General features: G+C 44.9%; 1 protein-coding gene across 2 annotated transcripts; it reads right to left on the reverse strand.

The window, feature by feature from the left end:
* Positions 1-13,098: 13,098 nt before the first annotated feature.
* LOC120918458 (gastrin/cholecystokinin-like peptide) lies at positions 13,099-23,727 on the reverse strand. Of its 2 annotated transcripts, none has more exons than XM_040330045.1 (3): positions 23,673-23,727; positions 17,014-17,223; positions 13,099-13,380 (listed from the first exon to the last, which is right to left on the reverse strand). In XM_040330045.1, exons 2-3 carry the CDS (start codon positions 17,219-17,221, stop codon positions 13,280-13,282), a joined length of 309 nt encoding a protein of 102 aa, XP_040185979.1. In that variant the 5' UTR covers positions 17,222-17,223; positions 23,673-23,727; the 3' UTR covers positions 13,099-13,279. The 2 variants fall into 2 exon arrangements, with proteins under 2 accessions (XP_040185979.1, XP_040185980.1); XM_040330046.1 differs by lacking the exon at positions 23,673-23,727 and adding an exon at positions 23,378-23,457.
* Positions 23,728-24,971: the final 1,244 nt, after the last annotated feature.

A 24,971-nucleotide genomic window follows, 5' to 3' on the forward strand; every position in this document is an offset into this window, starting at 1 on the left:
CATTAGGAAGCAGCTATTCATTTGACCCCATTCCATCCATGTTACAAGAGAGACCTCTTGTATGGTCACTATCCAGTGTATCAAGCGTTAGAATATTCATGCTCCCCTATCATTATTGGGGTAACAAGATGAACACAAAGTTGCTGCAGACAAGTGCTGGCCAGTGGGACTTTGGCCAAACCGGTTAGAAAACTGGATGGTTCCTGCTATTGTGTTCTAACTAAGCAGAGATAAACCGGCAGCTCGTGGATTTCTCAGTGTGCCCACTGGATGGAAAAATTATAGCTTCATGTTCTGATTGTTCTTTCCAGCTTTTGTATATGTGTACCTTCAGCCTAAAGCAGCAGTAGGCAACCTCGGCCCTCCACCTGTTTTGAAACTACAAGTCCCACAAGACATTGCAAGACCCTGACAATCACAGGCATGATTCCTAGAGGCAGGGACATAATGGGATTTGTAGTTTCACCACAGCTGGAGGGCAGAGGCTGCCTACCACAGGCCTAAAGGGTAACTAAACTTAGGGCCCTTTCACACGGGCGGATCAGTAATGATCCGCTCCGTGTGTCTGCATTTTCTCAGCGGGGATCCTCCGTAAAATCCCCGCTAAGCTAGCAGCTGACAGGGCGGTCCCCGCTCACTGTGCAGGGACCGCCCTGTCTTTCCTCCGCTCTCCCCTATGGGGGATCGGATGAACACGGACCTATGTCCGTGTTCATCCGATCCAAGAAAAACCGTATCTTTGCTGAGGCGGACGATTACGGGTGTCAGTGGATGGTCATCCGCTGACACCCGCAATCACATAGGGACCCGTGTATGTCCCGTTTTCATCCACAACGGATGGATGAAAATGCGGTAGTAAATGCTGGTTTTTAACCTATAATAAGACTTACCTGTAGTAGATACAATAAATATCTCATAAACTTGCAGTTTTTACAAGATATTCACGCTTGAGGCAGCCACAGAGGCATCACCGGCGCATTTGTACTGCACTGAGTGTGCCGTCAATCCAGAGCGTAGTTCTGCAGCCGTGACTCCTGTGTGCATGCGCAGGAATGATGTCATCGCTGCCCGGCCACTCAAACAGCCGGAGCTCATGAACCCGGAAGGAAGACCGGGTGAAGATGAAGCGCCAACAGCAGTGACAGCGCTGCGCATGAGGGCTTCCTTTAAAGGCAAGTCTGTCATGATGTTCTAGTATGCAGTACATACTAGCATATTATGGCGTAAACCACTCGGGCCCACTTATTTTTATTTTGATGAAGCTGTTTACTACCATTTTAAAAACAAAAATGTAATATAATACAGCTTACAAGTCTGTAGATGTGGTGTCTGTATTCGTTTTCCTTTTCTTATCAGAGATGCTGTTCTCACCTTACTTTTATAAACTGCCAATCCCATCAGCTCCCATGTAGTGAAGATAAACAAAGGCAGACATATTTAAAGTTGACAACCATGGCTTCCTCCATAGATACAGTGGAGCACTGAGTGTAGCCACCCAGAGATAGGAAGTGTTAAGCTGCCCATACATTTTACAATTTTCTTGTTCACTTTCCTTAAGATTTACCTTCAACTATGTAGTGTAAGTGTCTGCCTGATTGCATACAAATTGAAAGTGTTTAGGTTTGACCTTTATATTGTATGGTTTTGATGAATCTAAAGGAAGTGTACAAGAAAATTGTATAATGTATGACCAGCCTTATTCACTAGATTATCAGACCAAAATAAAGGGGAAAAAAAACAAATGCAGCCACCTCATCTAAGCTGAAATATGTTACAATTTGTTTTTTTGGGTTTAGATACCTTTTTAGTATGTTGCATTACGGTGCACAGGAAGGTCTAGATTTGTAAATCTGTGTGTTATAAACGAGTGTCAGTTACTAAATGTAAAGTAAATGCACTCTGTGGAAATTTCATTGACCTAAAAATAGCAGACTTCAGCAGATCTGTGCAAATATACGTTCTGTCCTATGCACAAGTGCATAGTTCTATCTACTTCTGGGTTGTCACTGTAAGATGAAACACTTGTCTAAGGCCGAGTACTCACGGCAGGACATGTCCGATGAAAACGGTCTGCAGACCGTTTCCATCGGACATGTCTGGCCGGGGACTGCCCGGGGACTTCTGTTCGATGGCTATACACACCATCGAACAGAAGCCCGCGCGTAAACATTACGCGGGGCGTGTCCGCGGTGTCGCCGCGTCGATGACGCGGTGTCGCCGCGACAATGACGCGGCGACGTGGGCGGGCCGCCTTAAAAATGCTTCCACGCATGCGTCGAAGTCATTCGACGCATGCGAGGGATGCGGGCGGCAGGACATGTACGGTAGGTCTGTACAGACGACCGTACATGTCCGGGCGGACAGGTTTCCAGCGGACTGTTTTAAAACAAGTCCGGGAAACAGTTGTCCGCTGGAAACCTGTCCGATCCGTCCCAAAATGGTCCGCTCGGGCCAACACACGGCCAAACATGTCTGCTGAAACTGGTCTGCGGACCAGTTTCAGCAGACATGTTTGGTCGTGAGTACGGGGCCTAACATGTTCATCACATGGTACAAAGTTGTTGTAGGTTTTTGTTATTGGCAGGACGATTGCTGCTCACATATCTGCTATGGGGTGTTTGAGATGGGGGGACCCGATGCTGAATATCCTGCAAGTTTGTATAAGTAAATGCAGTACCTGTGGTGCTCCGTTTATTGATAGCACTGCTTTTCATTGATCTATGCATATTGTTGGGGTTGGCTCAAGTGGGGATCACCTTCCCTGGGAAAAAGACAGTCCAAACGGCGTGTCTTTTCTTAAAATTCTGACTTGTAGTCAGTTTTATTTTAAAGTGGGACACCAAAAACTATGAAAATAAATCTATGCTATCCAGGCACTAACTAAGCCTTACAGATTCCTCTTTCGCAAGAGAAGGGCTTCTACCAGTCACACAAAAAAACAAGCATTTTGCAAAACCTTTCTATTCTCATACATAAGAATGGGTTCGGGCGTGTTCGGATTGAACCTGCCAGGAAGCCGACACTGCACACAGCCAATAGAGATGGGCTTGGGCGTGTTCCCACGTGCCCGATCCTGCCAGGAAGCCAACACTGCACACGGCTAATCACAGGCAGTGACCTATTTCCAGATCTGTGCAACTTGCGGACTGGGAAATGTCTCAATGCCTGTGATTAGTAGTGTGCAGTGTCGGCTTCCTGGCGGGATTGGGCATGTGGGATTTCGAATACACCTGAGCCCATCTCTAACCACCAATCTTGGGCAGTGTGTATATGTGCAGCCGGACGGGAAAAGCCTCATTGCCTATGATTGGTGGTGTGCAGTGACAGCTTCCTGGCGGGTTTGGTCCGAACATGCCCGAGCCCATCACTACTCATACAGAGCGATTTCTACATGTAGCTTTATCTCAGGTAGCTTCCTGAGTCCCAGGCCAGAGCTCCATCTGGCTCTTCCTTATCTCACCTGCCGTCACCTGCTTCTTGTTCACTAATGGGAAGAAAAACCCAGTGTGGATCCCACACTGCCAAGGTGACCTGATTCCATCTTCATTTCCCACATATGATAGCATGCAAAGTGACACATAGGGGTTAATATACTAAAACGGGAGAGTGCAGAATCTGGTGCAGCTCTGCATAAAAACCAATCAGCTTCCAGGATTTTTGTCAAAGCTTAATTGAACAAGCTGAAGTTAGAGGCTGTGTTCACACTATACTACACGACTGTAGTACATTGGTCCTACATTGATCCTACATTGGTCCGACATCATCCGACTTTCATGAACGGGATACTACTTTTGATCCGACTTTGTGATAGTCTGACTTGTTCTTTGACCAATCAAAACAATCCCAGCGTGAGATAAATTCCTTTTACTGCTGCTGTAATCACATGTCTGATGTCAAAAGTCGGATGGTAAGGACAAGGCTCCTACTTTGAGGCTGGGTTCACACTACTACACTACTTTCATCCTACTTTGCTCTGCTACATTGGTCCTACATTTATCCTACATTGGTCCTACATCCATCCTACTTTCATGAACAGGATACTACTTTGGTCCGACTTCAATGATATTCAATGGGTTGAAGTAGGATCAATGTAGGATCAAAAGTAGTACAGGGAGCATTTTCGAAGTCGGACCGACTTGTGTAGGACCAGTTAAGACAGCTCTCATAGGGAAACATTGATATTCACACGTCATGCTACATGAGGCTCCCAATGTAGGACCGTTTGTAGGACAAGTGTGAACCCAGCCTGATCCGACTTCAATGATATTCAATGGGCTGAACCAGTAGGACCAATGTCGGACCAAAGTAGTACAAGAAGCATTTTCAAAGTCGGACTGACTTGTGTAGGACCAGTTAAGACAGCTCCCATAGGGAAACATTGATTTTCACACGTCATGCGACATGAGCCCCCAATGTCGGAGCGTTTGTCGGAAAAATGTGAACCCGGCCAGAAGCTGATTGGCTGCCATGCACGGCTGCACCAGATTCTGCAATCAGCTTCTGACTTCAGCTTGTTCAATTAAGCTTTGACAAAAATCCTGGAACCTGATTGATTTTTATGCAGAGCTGCACCAGATTTTGCTCTCCCCAATTTTAGTAAATTAACCCCATAGTGTCCCTCAACCACCTACCATTATGCCACAATATCTAAAAGCCAGGTGTAGACCGTAATACTGGTGTTTGTCTGGCCAAATCCTTTGCAGTAAATGGTGCAAGTGTAAGACAGGCTTGTTGGATAACACTCACATGCTCAAATCTAGAAATGTATAGCTGTGGTAATGTGTCCAGAGAACTATCGTTTCTTTTTATGTCCATTATCTTGCTTCCAAAAGGACAGAAGCCATACTTCAATGTAAAATTTTATATCTACATTCCAAAATGTTCAAAACTACTTGAAATGATGAAAGGGAATCTTCGGAACGCTTCATTCATACTCACTACTGCCACCTGCTGATGAACAGTTTATTACAGTCATCTAAATGTTGTTTTTTTACTGTCCTCTGCTGGTGAGCTGAAGACTACTGATTTACAGAGAATATATTTTTATGCTGTATGGCCGTATTTTAGGTTTTATGTCCTGTCACAATTCTGAGACATTGGAGGAGATTTACTAAAACTGGAGAGTGCAAAATCTGGTGCAGCTGTGCATGGTATCGGCTTCTAACCTCAGCTTTCACAGAAAAGCCTGGAAGCGGATTGGCTACTACGCACAGCTGTGTCAGATTTTTTACTCTCTGGTTTTAGTAAATCAACCCCAGTGTATTGCACTGTATGTATGCTGTGAACTGCAATGTGATTAGTTGAGTGTAAAGCAGCGATTACCTGTGAATGGGTGCAGATCGCCTGGGTCCAAGGCCATTCATTCGCAGGTAATCACTCCATGTAAGCAGCTGTGATTACCTGTGAATAGGTGCAGATCGCCTGGGTCCAAGGCCATTCATTCTCAGGTAATGACTCCATGTAAGCAGCTGTGATTACCTGTGAATAGGTGCAGATCGCCTGGGTCCAAGGCCATTCATTCGCAGGTAATCACTCCATGTAAGCAGCTGTGATTACCTGTGAATGGGTGCAGATCGCCTGGGTCCAAGGCCATTCATTCGCAGGTAATCACTCCATGTAAGCAGCTGTGATTACCTGTGAATGGGTGCAGATCGCCTGGGTCCAAGGCCATTCATTCGCAGGTAATCACTCCATGTAAGCAGCTGTGATTACCTGTGAATGGGTGCAGATCGCCTGGGTCCAAGGCCATTCATTCGCAGGTAATCACTCCATGTAAGCAGCTGTGATTACCTGTTGGAGCCGTCAGATTACCTGTTGGAGGGGCTTCCTCCTGCAACTATTTGTCAGGAATCCTTGCTGGGATTCCCGCATGTAATCGCACATGGCCCCGTTCACAAGTGCTAATGTGCTACATGGGACCATAAATGCCTAGCACAGATATTTTAAATCTGACTGTTTTTTGTTATCCACTTGCACATTTTGGAAAAGTTAGGGTGACACGGTGTTCAGTACCACTTCTTCTCATTCACACAGTTTGGGGCTCCCTAGACTTTACTAGGCGAGAAAGCAGCCTAATCAGCAGATTTACATTTCAGACATCCATGCCTCTACAAAATGTATTACATTTGGATGGAAGAAGCCAGGGGTGTCCTTACCTTTGCTACATATTGGGCAAGGGGTATGGCACTATGCACACTACAGAAGGAACACTTCATAGGCCCCGTACACACGACAGAGTTTCTCGGCAGAATTCAGCGAGAAACTCGGTCAGAGCCGGATTCTGCCGAGAAACTCTGTCGTGTGTACACTTTCGGCCCGACGGAGCCGCCGAGGAACTCGTCGAGAAAATAGAGAACATGTTCTCTATTTTCTCGTTGTTCTATTGGAGCTCCTCGGCGGCTTCAGGGCTGAACTGGCCGAGGAACTTGATGTGTTTGGCACGTCGAGTTCCTCGGCCGTGTGTACGGGGGCCATAGAGTTCTTCAGAAAGAACAAAACACCCGTCTATATAACAAGCATGGGCTGTATTATATTGAAGGCATCGTATATGATCCAAAAGTTGCTTTCTCACATGGCACATCTTGGATTTTAGCAATATTTGTCTTTTAAAAGGAAAGCAAGATCCTCTGTTTAGGCCTTTTTATTTAAAAATTACTTTTTTTTTTTTTTTTTATAAATAAAATTACTTGTGCACTCTCAATCTTTGACAAAATGTATGGCAATGGTGACCATGTTAGCAAATGATAATGTGCTTTATGTTCTGAGATGTATATTTCATGATGATGGAAATATTCTTGACTGATTGTCTATCTGTTCAATAAACAGATGACTTGTAAAGGTGGTTGAGTGCCATATTTTATTAGCCTTTACAGGGACGTTTTACTGCTGAGCCAGTGAATCTCGGAGAACCACAGATCTTAAAAATCGGTTTATAGATCAGGCCTGACAAAAAGTCCCTCACACCGGTGAGTTCAATCATCCTTTGGTTTCTTGTATCTTCCACAGAATGTGCCTCCCAAGTTTTCATGCCTTCCTTCATCATACTTAAAAGGTTACCACTCTCACAAAACTGGATTTATTCCACTATAAGGGAAAAACTGTAATTTTTAAAACACAATTGCTACTTTAATGATGTAGTGACAATAAGCAACCTTGCACATATAACCAATACCTCTTCCTTTTTTTATTTTTTCAATTTGTCGGCGCTGAACTGCATACAGATAAGGGGTGAGAACAGGAGAGGTATCTACTCAACATACCAGTTTGGTTCAGTTTTTCTAAGAGACATAATCTATGCACTTTGTACTGCACCTATGTAATCAGTGGAGATCACAAACTGCTAGGAGGCAACCCCTGTAGGAGTTGTTATGCAGTGTAGAGAGGAAGACAAGGAACCATTCTGCTTTTCATACTTGGTTGTCTCAAATCCCATGGAATGGGTAAATCGACAGGGCTTGGCTAATCCTATGTAGGGGCTGCCTAGTTCTAGCAGGTTGATTTTCTTTGGATGACATTAATGCAGTGTTTCTCAATTCCAGTCCTCAGGCCCCCCCAACAGGTCAGGTTTTCAGGATTTCCATTATTTTGCACAGGTGATTTGATCAGTTTCACTGCCTTAGTAATTACCACAGCCTTTTCATCTGAGGGAAATCCTGAAAACCTGACCTGTTGGGGGGGCCTGAGGACTGGAATTGAGAAACACTGCATTAATGGATGGCAAGGGCTTTGATTATAGGAACAGGTTATTTGACCAAAGCCTATCAGGAGAGAGACAATAAGGCCCCTTTCACACGGGAGGACTGCGGCTGCAATCCGCTTGCTCAGCAGGGATCTCTCCACTGATCCCCACTAAGCAGGCGGATGACACAGACCGCTCTCCCTAAGGTTGCTTTCACACTGAGGCACTTTACAGATGCTATAGCAGTGGTCATCAACCCTGTCCTGCAGGGCCCACTAACAGGCCAGGTTTTATGTATTACCTTGGGGAGATGCAGTCTAGAATACTGCAATCACTGAGGAGCAAATTATATCAGCTGTGATGTATTTCAGTTATCTTGCAAACCTGGCCTGTTAGTGGGCCCTGCAGCAGGACAGGGTTGATGACCACTGCGCTATAGCAGTGTTTCCCAACTCCAGTCCTCAAGGCACACCAACAGGTCATGTTTTCAGGCTTTCCATTATTTTGCACAGGTGATTTGATCAGTTTCACTGCCTTAGTAATTACCACAGCCGTTTCATCTGAGGGAAATCCTGAAAACATGACCTGTTGATGTGCCTTGAGGACTGGAGTTGGGAAACACTACACTATAGCACTAAAAATAGCACCTGTAAGGAGCCTCTCCTCTCACTCCAATGTGAAACCTCGAGTGCTTTCACACTGGAGCGGTGTGCTGGCAGGATGCCAAAAAAAAGTCCTGCAAGCCGCATCTTGTATGCACCGCTCCTACAGCGCCCCTGCCCATTAAAATCAATGGGCAGCGCCACCGAAGTAACGGCAGCTGCGCTTTTATAACCCTTCTTCGACCATTACCGGGGGTTAAAAGCGCGGCGCGGGTTAAAATAGTGGCACTTTACCGCCAATGCCCCACCTGTCAGTTTACACCCGACTGTCATCTGATCTGCTGGTTGGATGGTAAGGGAATCTATCTTTTTTTGGTGGATCGGATTGAATGTGGCTGGAACATCCGTGTGAAAGGGGCCTTACAAACTTGCCAGGTACCCCCAGTATGGATCGCCTTACCGTAGTACTCTTTGGGGCTGATTTCCGAAAACTGGAGAGTGCAAAATCTGGTGCAGCTGTGCATGGTAGCCAATCAGCTTCTAACTTCAGCTTGTTCAATTAAGCTTTGGCAGTAAAACCTGGAAGCTGATTGGTTTCTATGCACAGCTGCACCAGGTTTTGCGCACTCCAGTTCCCCGTAAATATGTGTTTTGAGGTATTAATAGTATTTATTTTTTTCTGAAAAAAACTCATACCTTTTTTAATATATAAAAATCCTTATCTGTCTTTACATGCAATCTCTGATTACTATATCACCTGTCTAGTTTGAACTGGTGTATATGAACATTGTAGTTGTGTGAGCGACCCTTTAGTCGTGTCTTCTTTATACATTAGACTTTCCCTATGGTAGAGACAGCAGGCTTTCTATAACCCTGAGGCACTCGCTATATAAAGAGGAGTCAAATCCAGGAGGAAGAGTAATACCGTTTTGAAGGTAGTTGAATGCATAAATTTCACCAGATTTCCCTAAGAGATATAAAAAGTACATAGCAGGTGATTCATTTTACCAGTGTCTACCTACAATGAAGTATTGCATTGCCATAGACTGCCTTTTACATTTGTATTTTTAGAAAAGCCATTGAGGTGTTTAGGATTGCAGCTTAATTTACCATTTATCCCTCCAGTGAGCCCCAAGGCCACTAAGGCCGCATTCACACCTGAGCGTTTTGTCGCCTGAAGCATGAAGCTCCAAAACGCTAGGGGGGAAAAAATATATTATTCTCTATGGCAGGGATGCCCAACCTTTTGAAGAGCGAGGGCAACTTAAGAGACTTGGTAACTGGTTGCGGGCCACAATCAGTGGAGCGGGCGGATGACAGGTCTGTGTCCACTGCATATGGAGAGCAGACATGGACACAGGCCACTCTACTCTATGGGCCCTTCGATCCGATCCACCCAGATGGATCCCCTTCTGTTTTTTTTTTAGTGGATCGGATTGGAGGTAGGTGGTGCTCTGATATGCCCATATTTGGTATCACTCCGCCTGTGACAGGAGCCGTATGTGGCTCTGCCCCACAGCCGCTTGCTTTCTCTACTGCCGGCTTCATTCACAACACTGATGCTCTGGGATGACGGATCAGCGATCTGGGCTTGCCAAGCAGCCATCCCAGAGCAGGAGGTCACGGGCCACATCAGAGGGTTCCATGGGCCACATGTGGCCCCTGGGCTACTGGTTGGGCACCCCTGCTCTATGGAGATGGTTCACATCTCCACTCCAAAACGCCTGAAGCTCAAACAAGTTCCAGACCCTTTTTTGTCGCGCAAATTGGGCGGATTTGGGCGTTTTTGAACATTTGTATTCCCATAGAAAGTAATGGAAACGCTCGATTCAAGCACCTAGCGCGACAACAAACGTTTCTACGGATGTTTTGTCGCTTTAATCTGTTCTGTGAAATAGAACATTTCACCCAGGCAGAAGATAAAAAAAATCTACAAACATAGCAACAAGTGATGAAAGAAATGATAATTTTTCCTATTGGCTAAAATAAAAAACGTCGAAGTTCAAAAACGTCAGACAACGCTGTATGCAAACGTGCAAATACGCGCGACAAAACGTCGGAAAAAAACGACCAAAAATGCTACGTTCAGGTGTGAATGCAGCCTAAGTGCTGAAATGGAATAAGCAAGAATCCCCTTGCAAAGTGGACATGATCTCCGGTAAATCGGCCAGATTCGGAAGAAGGGGCTATAGGGACACAAGTGGGATCAATTAATAAAATAAAAGGAATGTCCTTGCAACTTATGAATCCTTCTCCCCCTAAAGTTCTTTGCATTTTTTTTTAACGCTGAACTCTGGTCTTCACTTTGGTGTTGCACAGTTGTACCGGCTCCTCTCCGGTACTGAATCTGCTTACTTGACTTCACTGTACACTGCGGCTTCTCACAGTATGCATTAGAAGCTGCTCTTGAGAGGCAAACTGAGGCAGATTTCTGTAATGTTTGCAGGAAGTTATTTACAGCACCTACAATACATAGATAGTCTATAATAAGGCATGTCATGAAAAAATGTGATTAGTGTGTTGATGAGGGACGTGGGTGGAACCAGGGAAGGCAAAATATAAGCTTCAGCTTTAAATTCTAACGCAAGCTATTTTCAGATAGAGTGGTAAAGGGTTAGAATCTGCCAAATGTTATTGCTTTCTGTGCCCCCTGTTGGCAGATTTATCCCCAAGTCATTTCTATTTGAAAGAACAGGCATTGCAAGAAGATCTTCCCAATTCTATCTCACCTGTGCAATAAAAGGGGGGGGGGGGGGGGGGATCTGTACTGGGGAGGTCTGTATAGGAGTGTCTGTACTGGGGGTGACTGTAATGGGAAAGTCTGCCTTGAGGTGTGTCTGTACTGGGAGGGGGGTCTGTATTGAGGGGGTCTAACTGGGAATGACTGTAGTGTAGTGGGGGTCTGTACTGGGGAGGTCTGTATTGAGGTGTGTCTGTACTGGGGGGATCTGTACCGAGGTGTATTTGTGTTGGGGTCTCTGTACTGTGGTGTGTTTTTACTGGGGGGGAGGTCTTATTGAGGTGTGTCTGTACTGGGGGGGGGGGGTGGTGTTTGTCCTGAGGTGTGTCTGTACTGGGGGAGGTCTGTCTGTACGGGGGTTTCTGCACTGAAGTGTGTCTGTACTGGGGGGCGGGGGGGAGAATCTGTACTGGGGAGGTCTGTATTGAGGTGTGTCAGTACTGGAGGGGGGTCCCCTGTACTAAGGTGAGTCTGTATCGAGAGGGTCTGAACTGGGAATGACTGTATTGTAGTGGGATTCTGTACTGGGGAGGTCTGTTTTGAGGAGGTCTGAACTGGGAGTGTCTGACCTGGGGGGGGGGCATCTATACTGGGGAGGGGACTGTAGTGAGCCGTTTTAGTGTCACCGTTTGCTCCCTATCGCAGAATGCTGCCTAAGTCACGTGGCGGCGAACTGCGCATGCGCAATGCGTTCCAACGCCAAATGTGATGCGTTCCAGGGGATTCACGACACTACCCTTCAGTGAACCCATCACAATTTGTCACGGAAGTGACGTATTACCATACACGGAGCGGGGGGGACAGAGAGAGAGACCCATTCAGAGCGAGAGAGAAATAGACATAGAGATACGTAGATACATTCAAAGCGAGAGAGGGATACAGATATAGAGATACTGAGAGAGAAGCGGGGCTCAGGGAGGGGAATTACCTCCCCTATGTGCATTACTTCCCTTATAAAAAATATATGTACACCATCTCTCTCTCGCTCTGAATGTATTTCACTATCTCTATTTCTCTCTCGCTGTGAATGGGTCTCTCTCTCTCCCCCCGCTCCGTGTATGGTAATACGTCACTTCCATGACAAATTGTGATGGTTCACTGAAGGGTAGTGTCGTAAATCCCCTGGAACGCATCACATTTGCCGTTGGAGCGCATTGCGCATGTGCAGTTGCCCGTCACGTGACTTCCGCAGCATTCTAGGATAGGCAGCAGAATATGACACTGCACCGTGTCTGTACTGGGGAATCTGTGTTGAGAGGAGTCTGTAGTGGGGGAAATGTGTACTGATGGGAGTCTGCACGGGGGGGGGGGGGGGGGTCATGGGTTGTGTCTATGCTAAGGCAAGTCTGTATGGGGGTGGATCTGTGCTGATGGGTGCCTTGTACTGAAGGGGATGTGTTAAGCACGGAGGCCTGTACTTAAGGGTCTGTTTGGAAAAAGGGGGCATCTGTACTGGGAAATGTCTGTACTGAAGGGTTAGGCTTCATTTCCATGGACTTTTTTGGACGTTTTTACAGCCACTTTTCTGAGCGTTTTTTTGCAGCTTAAAAACAGCTCTCCATGTTAGTCTATGGCCTCATGCCCACCATGACGTTTTTGAGCTGTAGATGACTGAGCCGTTTTTAAGCTGCAAAAAAAAAACAGGACAAGTGCGTTCTAAAGCTCCAGAGTAGAGCTGTAAAAACGCCAGACGTTTAAAAACGCGCAAAAACGCTCAAAACGCTACCGCAGCGCTTTTGAGCTCCAGCTCAAAAAAAAATAATTAAAAATAAATAACATGGACAGGCATGAATTCAGGGCTTTTATGCAGTCCTGAGCCCTTCACTTTGTACATTATACTAGCCTTTGTCCCTTTAAGCCCCTCCTGCTGTAATTTGGCCACACCCACAATTGAGTGAGGTGCTTTATTTTGTGTGTGTGAGAGAATGCTACAAAATGATCTGCCTCATGTGGAAGATGTGCTAGCTACACCCCTGGATGGAAACCCACCAACGGGGGACACCGCAATAAAAGTTTTGTCTTTCTTCTAACAGTTCTTTCTCTCTTTGTTGTGTTTGGAACAGATATTACCATGTAAATAGATTTTATTATTTTTTATTAATATTTGCTGATAATTAGCCTTTTCTCCACACATTAACATTCTAATTGCATCAAAAACAAAGTGCAGAATATTTATCAGACCAATAATTTATTGGCGTCATTGTTCCCCATTGGGGCGATCACAGCAGTAAAATAGGCAGAGATGGTAAAGGAAAGGATTTAAGATTCTGTGACTTCTGAACTTCTGCGGCCAAAGTCCATCCATCCGGCATAGTCCCGGTCACGCATGGGGTGAAGATGGTCCTCAGCGTTGGAGAGTTCTGCGGTGGGAGAATAAAGGGTTAGGGTGAGAAATTATGGAAGAAAAAAAAAATATAGGGTACAGATTCAGCTATTGACGTGTGGAGTGTCACCAACCATGTCAAGATCAATAGAGCTCTCAAAGACCCCCAGAAAGAAAGTTGTGGATGCCTAGGAGTCTGACAAGGGATGGCTAAATTGTCTAGGACTCTTCTTCTGCTCAAGAGCTGACTGAATACGTTTCGAAAGACCCCAAAATGTAATTGCAAAATCTGCAGGTGACTCTTGCAACAGTTGGTATCAAGGTACATGTATCTACAATCAAAGATTTCCCCAATTCAACCTGCATTGGAAGGGTGCCACGAAAAAGCCTCCAGGCCTTCCGGAACAGTGTGATGTTGTTTTGAAGAATCAAAGATTGTTTGGCAACACTAACCATCTTTGTCACAAACCGAATACAGCATTTTAGGAGAACCTCATACTAACTGAAGCGTGGTGGTGAAAATTTTATGTTTGCTGGTTTCAGGGTCTTGGCAGCACACAGTCAGGCCTCGTACACACGACAGAGTTTCTCGGCAGAATTCACCGAGAAACTCGGTCAAAACCCGGATTCTGCCGAGAATCTCTGTCGTCTGTACACTTTTGGCTCGATGGAGCCGCCGAGGAGCTCGTCGAGAAAATAGAGAACATGTTCTCTATTTTCTCGTTGTTCTATGGGAGAAGGCGGCCCGCCGAGCTCCTCAGCGGCTTCATCCCAGAACTCGACGAGGAACTCGACGTGCTTGGCACGTCGAGTTCCTCGGCCGTGTGTACGGTGCCTGAGTCATCGAACAGAAACATGCATTCTGTATCATATCAAAGTGTACTTAAAGCTGAACTTGGGGGACAAAGCTGAGAGTTGAGCTGTGGTAGGGGCCCAGCAGGTAGTAAACAGAGATCTAATGCCGCGTACACGCGATCGTTTTTCGGCATGAAAAAAAACGAAGTTTTTTAAAACGTCATTTAAAATGATCGTGTGTGGGCTTCACGTCGTTTTTCGGCTTCTGAAAAATTCGAACATGCTGCATTTTTTCATGTCGTTTTTCAAAATGTCGTTTTTCGTGTTGTAAAAAATTATTGTGTGTGGGTAAAAACGAAGTCTTAAACCCGCGCATGCCCAGAAGCAAGTTATGAGACGGGAGCTCTCGTTCTGGTAAAACTACCGTTCATAATGGAGTAAGCACATTCATCACGCTGTAACAGACAGAAAAGCGCGAATCGTCTTTTACTAACACCGAATCAGCTAAAAGCAGCCCAAAGGCGAATAGAACTTCCCCTTTAGCGTTGCGTTGCGTTGTACGCCACCGCGCTTTGTTCATCATTTTTCAAAAACGATGGTGTGTAGGCAACGTCGTTTTTAATGATAAAGTTGGAAAAACTTAGTTTTTTTTTCATAATGAAAAATTTCATTTTTTTTTCATGCCGAAAAACGACCGTGTGTACGCGGCATAAGATTCAGCTCAGTCACAGAATGCTGGAAATACCTAGAAAATCGGCAGCTTCGGTAACTACTCATGTTATCCAATGCAGCTGCTGGAAACAATGGTCCACCAGAGGTTTTTAGTTGTATTGACCACTTTTTTAATGGAGTGAATGGAGTTACCTCCACCGTCGACTATTATAATCAGGCAAACATGACACCCGCAGCTGCCTGAATACCCAAAGAGAGTTCTGCGGGTGTGGGGTAAAGATGTCAAGCACCAAGAATGTTTAGGCACAGGGCAGCCTGCCATGATAGCAAGAGGCCTATAGACATGTGAATATTCACAAAGAAGCAGTGACGGCCCCCTAATTCATGCGCCCGGCCCCTAATCTACATGCAGGGTGCCGGACGCATGGATTTCAATCGTTTTTTAAGCACATGATTGTAGCCCGAGGCTCTAATTGGCTTCAAAATATGGTGGGCTCATCCACTTGTGTGACAATAGCGAATATTCAGGACCCAAAATATTGAGCACCAGGCACCACTGCAAGGAAGGCTGGAAATATCTGAATCAGAGGCATTGTAGGGGGGAGGTGGGTGTGTTAGTGATACAAAACTGACAACAGTAATCTGCCAGCTTGTGTAAAGAGTCTGTCTTCTCTGATCCTCCCCTTCTTCCACCACTGTCCCCAATTAATTTTCTGATAGTACAGAGCCTTGGCACTCTGCACATGCTCAGTTTGGGGTGTTTTGCTAGAGTGTTTTTTTTTCTAGGGAGGGTGCATGTGATTGTCACAGGATGGCAGTGTCCAAGACAGAGCTTTATAGAACAGTCAGAGTATAATGAAAACTCCTCATACAAGCTTTAACTAGACACTGATGGAAGTCACAAAACTGATATATACTGCTGATGAGAAAAGATATTTAGCATTTTATATTTACTAAACTAATTGCATTTCCATATTCTGTGTGCTGTGGGAGACCAGATATAGTGAATGCAGGCTCCTGGGTTTAGTAACAGTTACGGCCGATCTCACGTGCCAATCGTGGCCACGCCATGTTGCTAGGACATGGCGCGACCCCGATCTCTGTAAAAAGCCAAGTCCGCAGCTCTTTAATCATGTGATCGGCTGTGTCCAATCACAGCCAATCACATGTAAACGCAGAAATGCCGGTAATCTGCTCTCATCGCCTCACACTGACAAGAGAGCCGATCAGCGGCATCTCCTCGCTGGGGACATCGAGACATGTAATCAGGGCACTGATTACAATACAGCACCACCAGTCAGTGCCCATTAGTGATGCCAGTCAGTGCTGGCTATCAGTGATGCCCATCATTGCTGCCCATCAATACCCACCAGTGCTACATATCAGTGCCCATAAGTGCAGCATTTTAGTGCCCCCTCATCAGTGCCCATCAGTGCAGCCTATAAGTGCCGCCTCATCAGCGCACATTGGCGAAGGAGAAAAATTACTTATTTACTGACAGAAACTAAGAATTTGATTTTAGATTTTTTGCAAAATTCTCAATCTTTTTTTCCTTGTAAAAAATAAACATCCTATCAGTAAATACCACCAAAGAAAAGCTCTATTTGTGGGGGGGGGGGGGGGAATGATAAACATCTCACATGGTTACAGTGTAGCATGACTACGCAATTGTCATTCAAAATTTTACAGCGCTGAAAATTGGCCTGGGCAGGAAGAGGGTGAAAGTGCCCTGTAGGCAAGTGGTTAAGGATCGCCTGTTAGGTGTTAGGAGAGTTAAGAGGTGTATTATAAAAACTGCACGGCTATATTTTCTGCAATTGAAATGTGTGAATGAAGAAAGTACTGCATTATGGCCCCTAGATGGCGTAGAGGACCATATTTATTTCCTATGATAGCACCATCTAGTGGCCATAGTACATTATGGCCATTAAATGACTATAATAGGAAATAGCTTTAATGTTTATATATTATTATACAGGATTTAGGTTTGCGCAGCACTTTACAACACAAGGGCAAACAATACAGTTGCAATGCAATTTAATACAGGAGGAATCGGAGGGTAATATATTACATTTTTGTTTTTCTATAAACCAAGCAGTGTATGAGGAAATCCTAATCCTCTGGCACTGGATCCATATACTGGACGTCCCTGTGAATTTGAGCTGTGGTTCATGCTTTATATTACTTTGTTGCTGCACATTACCTGAGAGTAGCTGGGGGAGAAGCTGTGACATGATCAGCTGCTTCTGTTCATGGGTCAGGGATGCTAGGAGGTCCCGTCTACTGACTTCAGAAATGGAGTTCTTCCTTTGAGCTCCGTGTCTTGCTGATTCTAGCTCTGTCATTGGCCTGCACAAGGCTGCTATGGCAAGCATGGCTAGCAGAATACTAACACAAACCTTCTTGTCCATTTCTGTAACACAAGAATGTACAAAGAGTAAACATGTTAAAGGGGACCCCTAATTCAAAGAGTAAATACAGTGATCTTTAAGGTACCCAAAACTGTGGTGTAAGTAGTAACACCCCAGGACTGCCACCAATGTCCTCTGTGCCTTCCTTTTGAACAATGACCTCAATCTCTGCTAATAGAAAGACAGTCTGAGGCAGGGAATAAGCAAGACCAGGAAGGAAGGTGTGCATTAGACCCTTTAGGCAGTCTATTGGCTTAAATTGGACCAGTGGCCTTGCAGTGTGAGAGAAGGGTCATCATACCCAACCAGGGTAGGAAGCAGAGATTGTATATGTAACATGCAAACTAGGGTTGCCACCTGTACGGGATTCACCCGGACAGTTCGGGTTTTGAATCATGTGTCCAGGTTTCAGGCGGACTGAAACCCGGACACATTATTGAATTCAGACCAGGCTGTGGCTCCCCAAGTAACTAAGATAGTCGCACACAAAGATGTTGCTGTCCGAGAGCTTCAGCGGCCGTCTGGTGGCAGGTTTGGCATCACTGGAGGGCAGGATGATGATGTCGGGAAGAGTAATCTGGCCACACCCACCATTCGCTGCAGCACGCAATGTGCACCTCATTACTACTCTCCTTGGGGCACCCAAAGGTGTCCCAGACAGCTAAAGCGTTCGGATTTGGCTTGAGGAAAAGGTGGCAACCCTAATGCAAACACATCAAATTTTTTTGCAATAACGCCCAACTCAGTGCATATTTATGGATAGAATAGAGAAGGGTTAGAACCTCCGTCAGGCTTTTATGGTTGCCTGCAGGGCTGCTGATATAAATCGCGAGGCCCCATACAGACTACAATAAAATTATTAGCAGACGCAAACACAACATAACTCACAGAATTCCTAATGAATCTAAAAGACAAAATAAATAAAAATGAAGACGAGATGAAAAAAATTATACAGGCTGGGCACTCGGAGCTCCAAGATCAGAGAGACAGAGGGAGAGTAACAAAGTTACAGAGATAACAAACTCAAGGGCAGAGCCGGCGTTGGGAGGGGGGCAGAGCCAGCGTTGGGAGGGGGGCAGAGCCAGCGTTGGGAGGGGGGCAGAGCCAGCGTTGGGGGGCGCACAGGGAGGGGGATTAGCGAGGGACGACTGTCTCCTTTTCAGCAGATAAAAGCTGGCAGCAGAGAGAGGGGGAGAGACCAGCTTTCAGCTGCTGGAGAAAGAGTTCTGCAATTGTCGTCCATCACTAATCCCCCTGCCTGTGTGGGCCCCCCCCCCTGTGTGCTTGGGCCCCCTACAAGAGGACCGGTGGTCCCCCCCTATCAGTGGCCCGGGTTGTCAGTTCCTCCACTGGAAATGATATCACCAAACATTTTATCTGTTATGATACCAAAGGTTCAAAACACAAAGCTTTTAACACAAGACTAGAGTGATTTATTATAGCCATATGACTGCAAATTTCAATCTTAATTGTCACTTTTTGAATATTAGTTTCCTTATCCTGGCGTGTTAGCTTTTTGAATGGAGCCTATGAAGTTTATTATCATCTGTCGCCATCTACAGCAACATACAAGTACTGCAGCCAATCAGGCTTAATATACTGTATTTGTTGTGCGTCCCACTAAATGAACAAAACTATTCCTATTTCTTCCTGTCCCTTTGTCACCCTTTGTCACCAGGACAGGAAGTGAAGGGACAATCTCCCTAACAAGCAGAGGTTCTAACCCTTCTCTACTATATCTAGAAACAAAATGCTGTTACTGTAGGAGCTGGGATTAAAAGTGTATAAAAAAACCAACAGTTTTTTTTTCTTGGCTTTTTTTTTTTAGGTCTGTTAACTATATAAAATATATCAGAGTATGTCCTAAGACCTCCCTGATCCAAGCGCCCAATGTATAAAATAATAAAATGTAAACGCAGAAAAAGTCTGCTAACTACTTCAATACCAGGCACTTACGCACCTTCCTGCCCAAGCCAATTTTCAGCTTTCAGCGCTGTCGCATTTTGAATGACAATTGCGCGGTCATGCTACACTGTACCCAAACAATTTTTTTATAATTTTGTTCCCACAAATGGAGCTTTCTTTTGGTGGTATTTGATCACCTCTGTGATTTTTATTTTTTGCGCAACTAAAAAAAGACCGAAAATGTTGAAAAAAATAAAGTTTTTATTTTTTTCTGTTAATTTTTTTTGTAAATAAGTAAGTTTTCTTCTTCAATTATGGGCACTGATATGGCGGCACTGATGTGCACCGATGAGGTGGCACTGATGGTCACTGATAGGCGGCGCTGGTATGCGGCACTGATGGGCACTTATAGGCGGCACTGATGGGCACTCATAGGCGGCACTGATGGGCACTCATAGGCGGCACTGATGGGTGGCACTGGGCATGGATGGGCACTGAGAGATGGACACTGAGGGGTGGCACTGATGGACACTGAGGAGTGGCACTGATGGCATTGCTGGGCATCACTTATTTACTCATTTTTTCCAGTCAGTGCCCATGTTGCCAGTCAGTGCCTATTTGTGGGCACTGATTGGCATCTATTGTACTTATTTTTTTACATGTGGATGGCCATGGGGGATGTACCTGGCCGATCAGGTCGGCTTTACTCGCGTCTTTCAAAGGCTCTTCCTGTTTACATCGTGATCAGCCGTGGTTGGACACGGCTGATCATGTGGTAAAGAGCCTCTGCCGGAGGCTCTTTACCGAGATCGGAGATGCAGGGTGTCAGACTGACACCCTGCATCACTAATTGCCGCGCTGTGCGCCCCCACGGGTGCGCGCCAGCATGTTATCCTGACTGGACGTCAATAGACGTCCAGTCAGGATAACACAACCACTTCCCGGACGTCAATTGTCTATTGACCGGGCGGGAAGTGGTTAAATATACCAATAAAAGTGGGTTGTGATGTTTGTTTGAGACATTAAAAAAAGAAAAATCTGCTGATCATGTCAGAAATCCAGTTCTGTTCTATCATCTGTGCCCTCTGTTTTCTTGTATAGTGCTCGTCCATGGGCTACAGAACACCTCCCCCTGATGCAAGCAAGATGAGGGATGTTTTCTGAAGTCCTAACACACTACCTGCCCTAGGGTGACAATGCCACTGCTCCATAGATAGTGAGTGAGCCCTGTAACCCACGGGGCAGGAAGTGTGCTACCAGGCTAAGCAAAGAAAAAAAGAAAACAAATGCAGCCATCACATCTAAGGACTAGTAGGTCCTATCCATCCTTAGATGTGATGGCTGCATTTGATTTCTTTTTTTTTTAATTATTGGGGTTGCCACCTCATCTCTTTAAAACAGAACACATATTAATTACACAGGTTCTGTGGCTGATTAAGGTGGTAATTAACCTCTTGCCGACCGCGCTATAGCAAAAATACTGCTACAGCGCGGTCGAGTTACTGTGACAGGACGTCCCTGGGACGTCCTCGTGCACTTCCGCGTTTGCGCGTCCCCTGGGGCACGCTCGCGGAAGTGTCCGTGCTCGCCGGGTCTAGAAGACCCGGTCTAGAAGAAGACCCGGCGCATCACGGATCACGGTAAATTGCCGCTGATAGCGGCCGTTTACCACGTGATCGCTCCGTCAAATGATGGAGCGATCACTTGTAAACAAACCGGCGTCATTTGATGAAGCCGGTTCCTCCCTCCCCTCTCTGTACCGTTCGGTACAGTGCGAGAGGAGAGGGGGGGGAGCGCGGGGTGTCAGCAGTGCTGTGGCTGGACAACTGCAGTCACAGATCCATCCCAGCTCAGCTATCCCTGCGCAATACTCTGCAAATACCCCATGCTCTGGCAATACCCCATGCTCTGGCAATACCCCATGCTCTGGCAATACCCCATGCTCTGGCAATACCCCATACTCTGGCAATACCCCATACTCTGGCAATACCTCGATACTCTGCAATACCCTGCGCAATACTCTGCAATACCCCAATACTCTGCAATACCCCAATACCCTGCGCGATACTCCGCAATACCCCAATACTCCGCAATACCCCAATACTCTGCATATATAATGTTTTGGGGTTCTATGTAATTGTAAGAATTGGTCTGGGTGTTCCAGAACGCCTGATGGCACTCCCTGCATGTTGGGCCTCTCTATGTGGCCACGCCGTGTAAAAGTCGCACACATGGGGTATCGCCATACTCGGGAGGAATAGCAGAATGTGTTTTGGGGTGTAATTCGTGGTAAGCATATGCTGTGTGTGAGAAATAACCTGCGAATATGACAGAAACAAGTTTTTTTTTTTTTTTTTACAGAATTTTCTGTCGTTTTTCTTTTATAGCGCAAAAAATAAAAAACCCAGAGGTGATCAAATACCACCAAAAGAAAGCTCTATTTGTGTGAAAAAAAGGACAAAAATTTCAAATGGGTACAATGTTGTATGACTGAGTTATTGTCATTCAAATTGTGAGAGCACCGAAAGCTGAAAATTGGTCTGGTTAGGAAGGGGGTTTAAGTGCTCAGTGGTCAAGAGGTTAAACTCACTTGGTGCTTTATCTGCATTAAATTAGCCTTAGAACCTGATTAATTCATATGTGTTCAGGTTTAACCACTTGAGATCCGCGCTATGGTCGAAAGACGTCCTGTTGTTGTTCCCTGTGTGCGCCACTGGGGGGCGCGCAGCGGGGAAACAACGTGCCCGGCGCATCGTTCGGGAGCCGATGCGAGTGCCTGGCGGGCGCGATGTCCGCCAGACACCCGCGATCGTGGGTGACACAGCAGGACGTGGAGCTCTGTGTGTAAACACAGAGCTCCACGTGCTGTCAGGGAGAGAGGAGACCGATCTGTGTCCCTTGTACATAGGGACACAGCATCGGTCACCCCCCTCCCCCCACACAGTAAGAACACACCCAGGATACACATTTAACCCCTTCCTCACCCCCTAGTGTGAACCCCTTCACTGCCAGTCACATTTATACAGTAATTAGTGCATTTTTATAGCACTGATCGCTGTATAAATGTGAATGGTCCCAAATTTGTGTCAAAAGTGTCCGATATGTCTGCCGCAGGCCTGACAAAAAAAAAAATCGCAGATCGCCGCCATTACTAGTAAAAAATAAAAAATAAATCATAAATCTATCCCCTATTTTGTAGGCGCTATAACTTTTGCGCAAACCAATCAATAAACGCTTATTGCGATTTTTTTTTAAATGGGATATTATTATAACAAAAAGTAAAAAATATTGTGGTTTTTTTCAAAATTTTCTGTCTTTTTCTGTTTATAGCGCAAAAAATAAAAATCGCAGAGGTGATCAAATACCACCAAAAGAAAGCTCTCTTTGTGGAAAAAAAATGATAAAAATATAATTTGGGTACAGTGTTGTATAAACGCGCAATTGTCATTCAAAATGCGTCAGCGCTGAAAGCTGAAAATTGGTCTGGACACGAAGGGGGTTTAAGTGCCCAGTAATGAAGTGGTTAAAGGGCCTATGCAGCATATTAAAAAAAATCCTGCATTAATATACTCTTACAGCTCATCTCTTTTACATACCGTATATAAATACATATTTATTTAAAAAATATATATATTTATTATACTATTATATACATTATTATAAATATATAATTATATTTATAGAAATAAATATTTTAAATACTAAAGTTTTAGAATCAAAAATCACTGTATCAAAAAGGTTCCTTACAATTCCGAGAATGGTATCCAGTAATTCTACCCAAAACTGACAAACACCCGATGGCTTAATAAATCTGCTGAGATTGGCGCTCAAAGAGGCTTCTGCCCCTCTATTACGCGCGTTAATTAATGCACGTTTTTACGTTTCTTTCCTTTTTTATTTTACGGCATGGAAATTGCAGCAGGAGGAAGGAGACTCCTCTAGCTGCTGCATGTGGCTTTAGACTTTGTGGTGTTAAGTAGCAATGACCTTTAAGTGACGCATTATAATAATAATAATATTATAATATATATGATACTATATTAATAATATTATATAATATTATAATAATATTATTATTATTATTATTATTATTATTATTATTAATAATAGACATTAAAAAAAATATATTATATAATATTATAATAATAATAATATTATTATTATTATTATTATTATTATTAATAGACAAAAAAAAAGAAAAAAAACAATGTAAATATACAAAATTAAATGGTATTTGCAATAATCTATCACCATTTCCAAGTCATCCCATTGAGGCTGGGTCCCCCACATCCAATTCGCAATAGCAGGAGATTTTGACTGTCTCTCTATGGAGCCGGTTCACATATCTCCGGTGCGAGTTCTGTGCGTCTTTTGGTCTGTTTCTGGTCCGAATTCAGCCAAAAATTCCGGCTGAAATGGAGAACGGGGACACACCAGACCCCTGCTGGAAGTCGCATACGGAGATAGTGTGAACTGAGCCTCAATCAATACACAGCTGTCATATCCTGAGCAGTCTATCGCCCCCTGCTGTTCATACATGGCTCACCTGTTGCACTGGTCCTTCAGAGCCTGGATGCTGCTGCTGCTGCTGCTGCTGCTGCTGGTAAGATGTTGCTGGCTGGCTGCAGCATCCCATCCCTTTTATTGTAGGTGATGATAGCTGGTCCCACCCACCCATATTCTTCCTTCAGGGCCCCTTCTGCTTGTGATGTCAGCGAACCTCCTGCCCTTTAGATAGATGGAGATTAACTATTTGTCAAGAGGATCACTCATCACAATAGCAGACGGCGCAATAAAACTGAACAATTACGTTTCGTTGCCTGACACTAGGATGCCAGACCTGCACGCTACAGAAAAATAGTTTTACGTGAAATTGGAAAAAAAAATAAAAGGATTTTAACTCTTCGTTTCCCGGCTCCATTTTTAATACTGGTGGTGATTACAAGATGAAATGATTTTTTTGCTTTTTTAACCACTTAAAGCGGGAGTTCACCCATTTAAAAAAAAAAAAAAAATCTCCCCTTAGCTTCCTGCTCGTTCGGTCTAGGGGAATCGGCTATTTATATTAAAATATGAGCCGTACTTACCCGTTTTCGAGCTGCATCTTCTTCCGTCGCTTCCGGGTATGGGTCTTCGGGAGCGGGCGTTCCTTCTTGATTGACATTCTTCCGAAAGGCTTCCGACGGTCGCATCCATCGCGTCACTCGTAGCCGAAAGAAGCCGAACGTCGGTGCGGCTCTATACTGCGCCTGCGCACCGACGTTCGGCTTCTTTCGGAAAATCGTGACGCGATGGATGCAACCGTCGGAAGCCTCTCGGAAACCTGTCAATCAAGAAGGAACGCCCATTCCCGAAGCCCATACCCGGAAGCGACGGAGAGGATGCGTCTCGTAAACGGGTAAGTACGGATCATATTTTAAAATAAATAGCCGATTCCCCTAGTAATAACGAGCAGGAATCTAAGGGGGAAAAGTGCCCTCTAAGGGTGAACCCCCGCTTTAAGGACCTTGCCTGTTTTTCAGATTTGGCGTTTACAAGATTAAAACAGTTTTTTTTTATAGAAAATTACTTAAAACCCCCAAACATTATATATTTTTTTCTAACACCCTAGAGAATAAAATGGCGGTCATTGCAATACTTTTTGACACACCGTATTTGCGCAGCTGTCTTACAATCGTACTTTTTTTTAATTAAAAAATAAGACAACAGTAAAGTTAGCCCAATTTTTTTATATATTGTGAAAGATAATGTTACGCCGAGTAAAATGATACCCAACATGTCACGCTTCAAAATTGCGCCCGCTCGTGGAATGGCGTCAAACTTTTACCCTTAAAAATCTCCATAG

The sequence above is a fragment of the Rana temporaria genome, chromosome 12 (genome assembly GCF_905171775.1).
Source record: "Rana temporaria chromosome 12, aRanTem1.1, whole genome shotgun sequence".
NCBI lineage: Eukaryota > Metazoa > Chordata > Amphibia > Anura > Ranidae > Rana > Rana temporaria.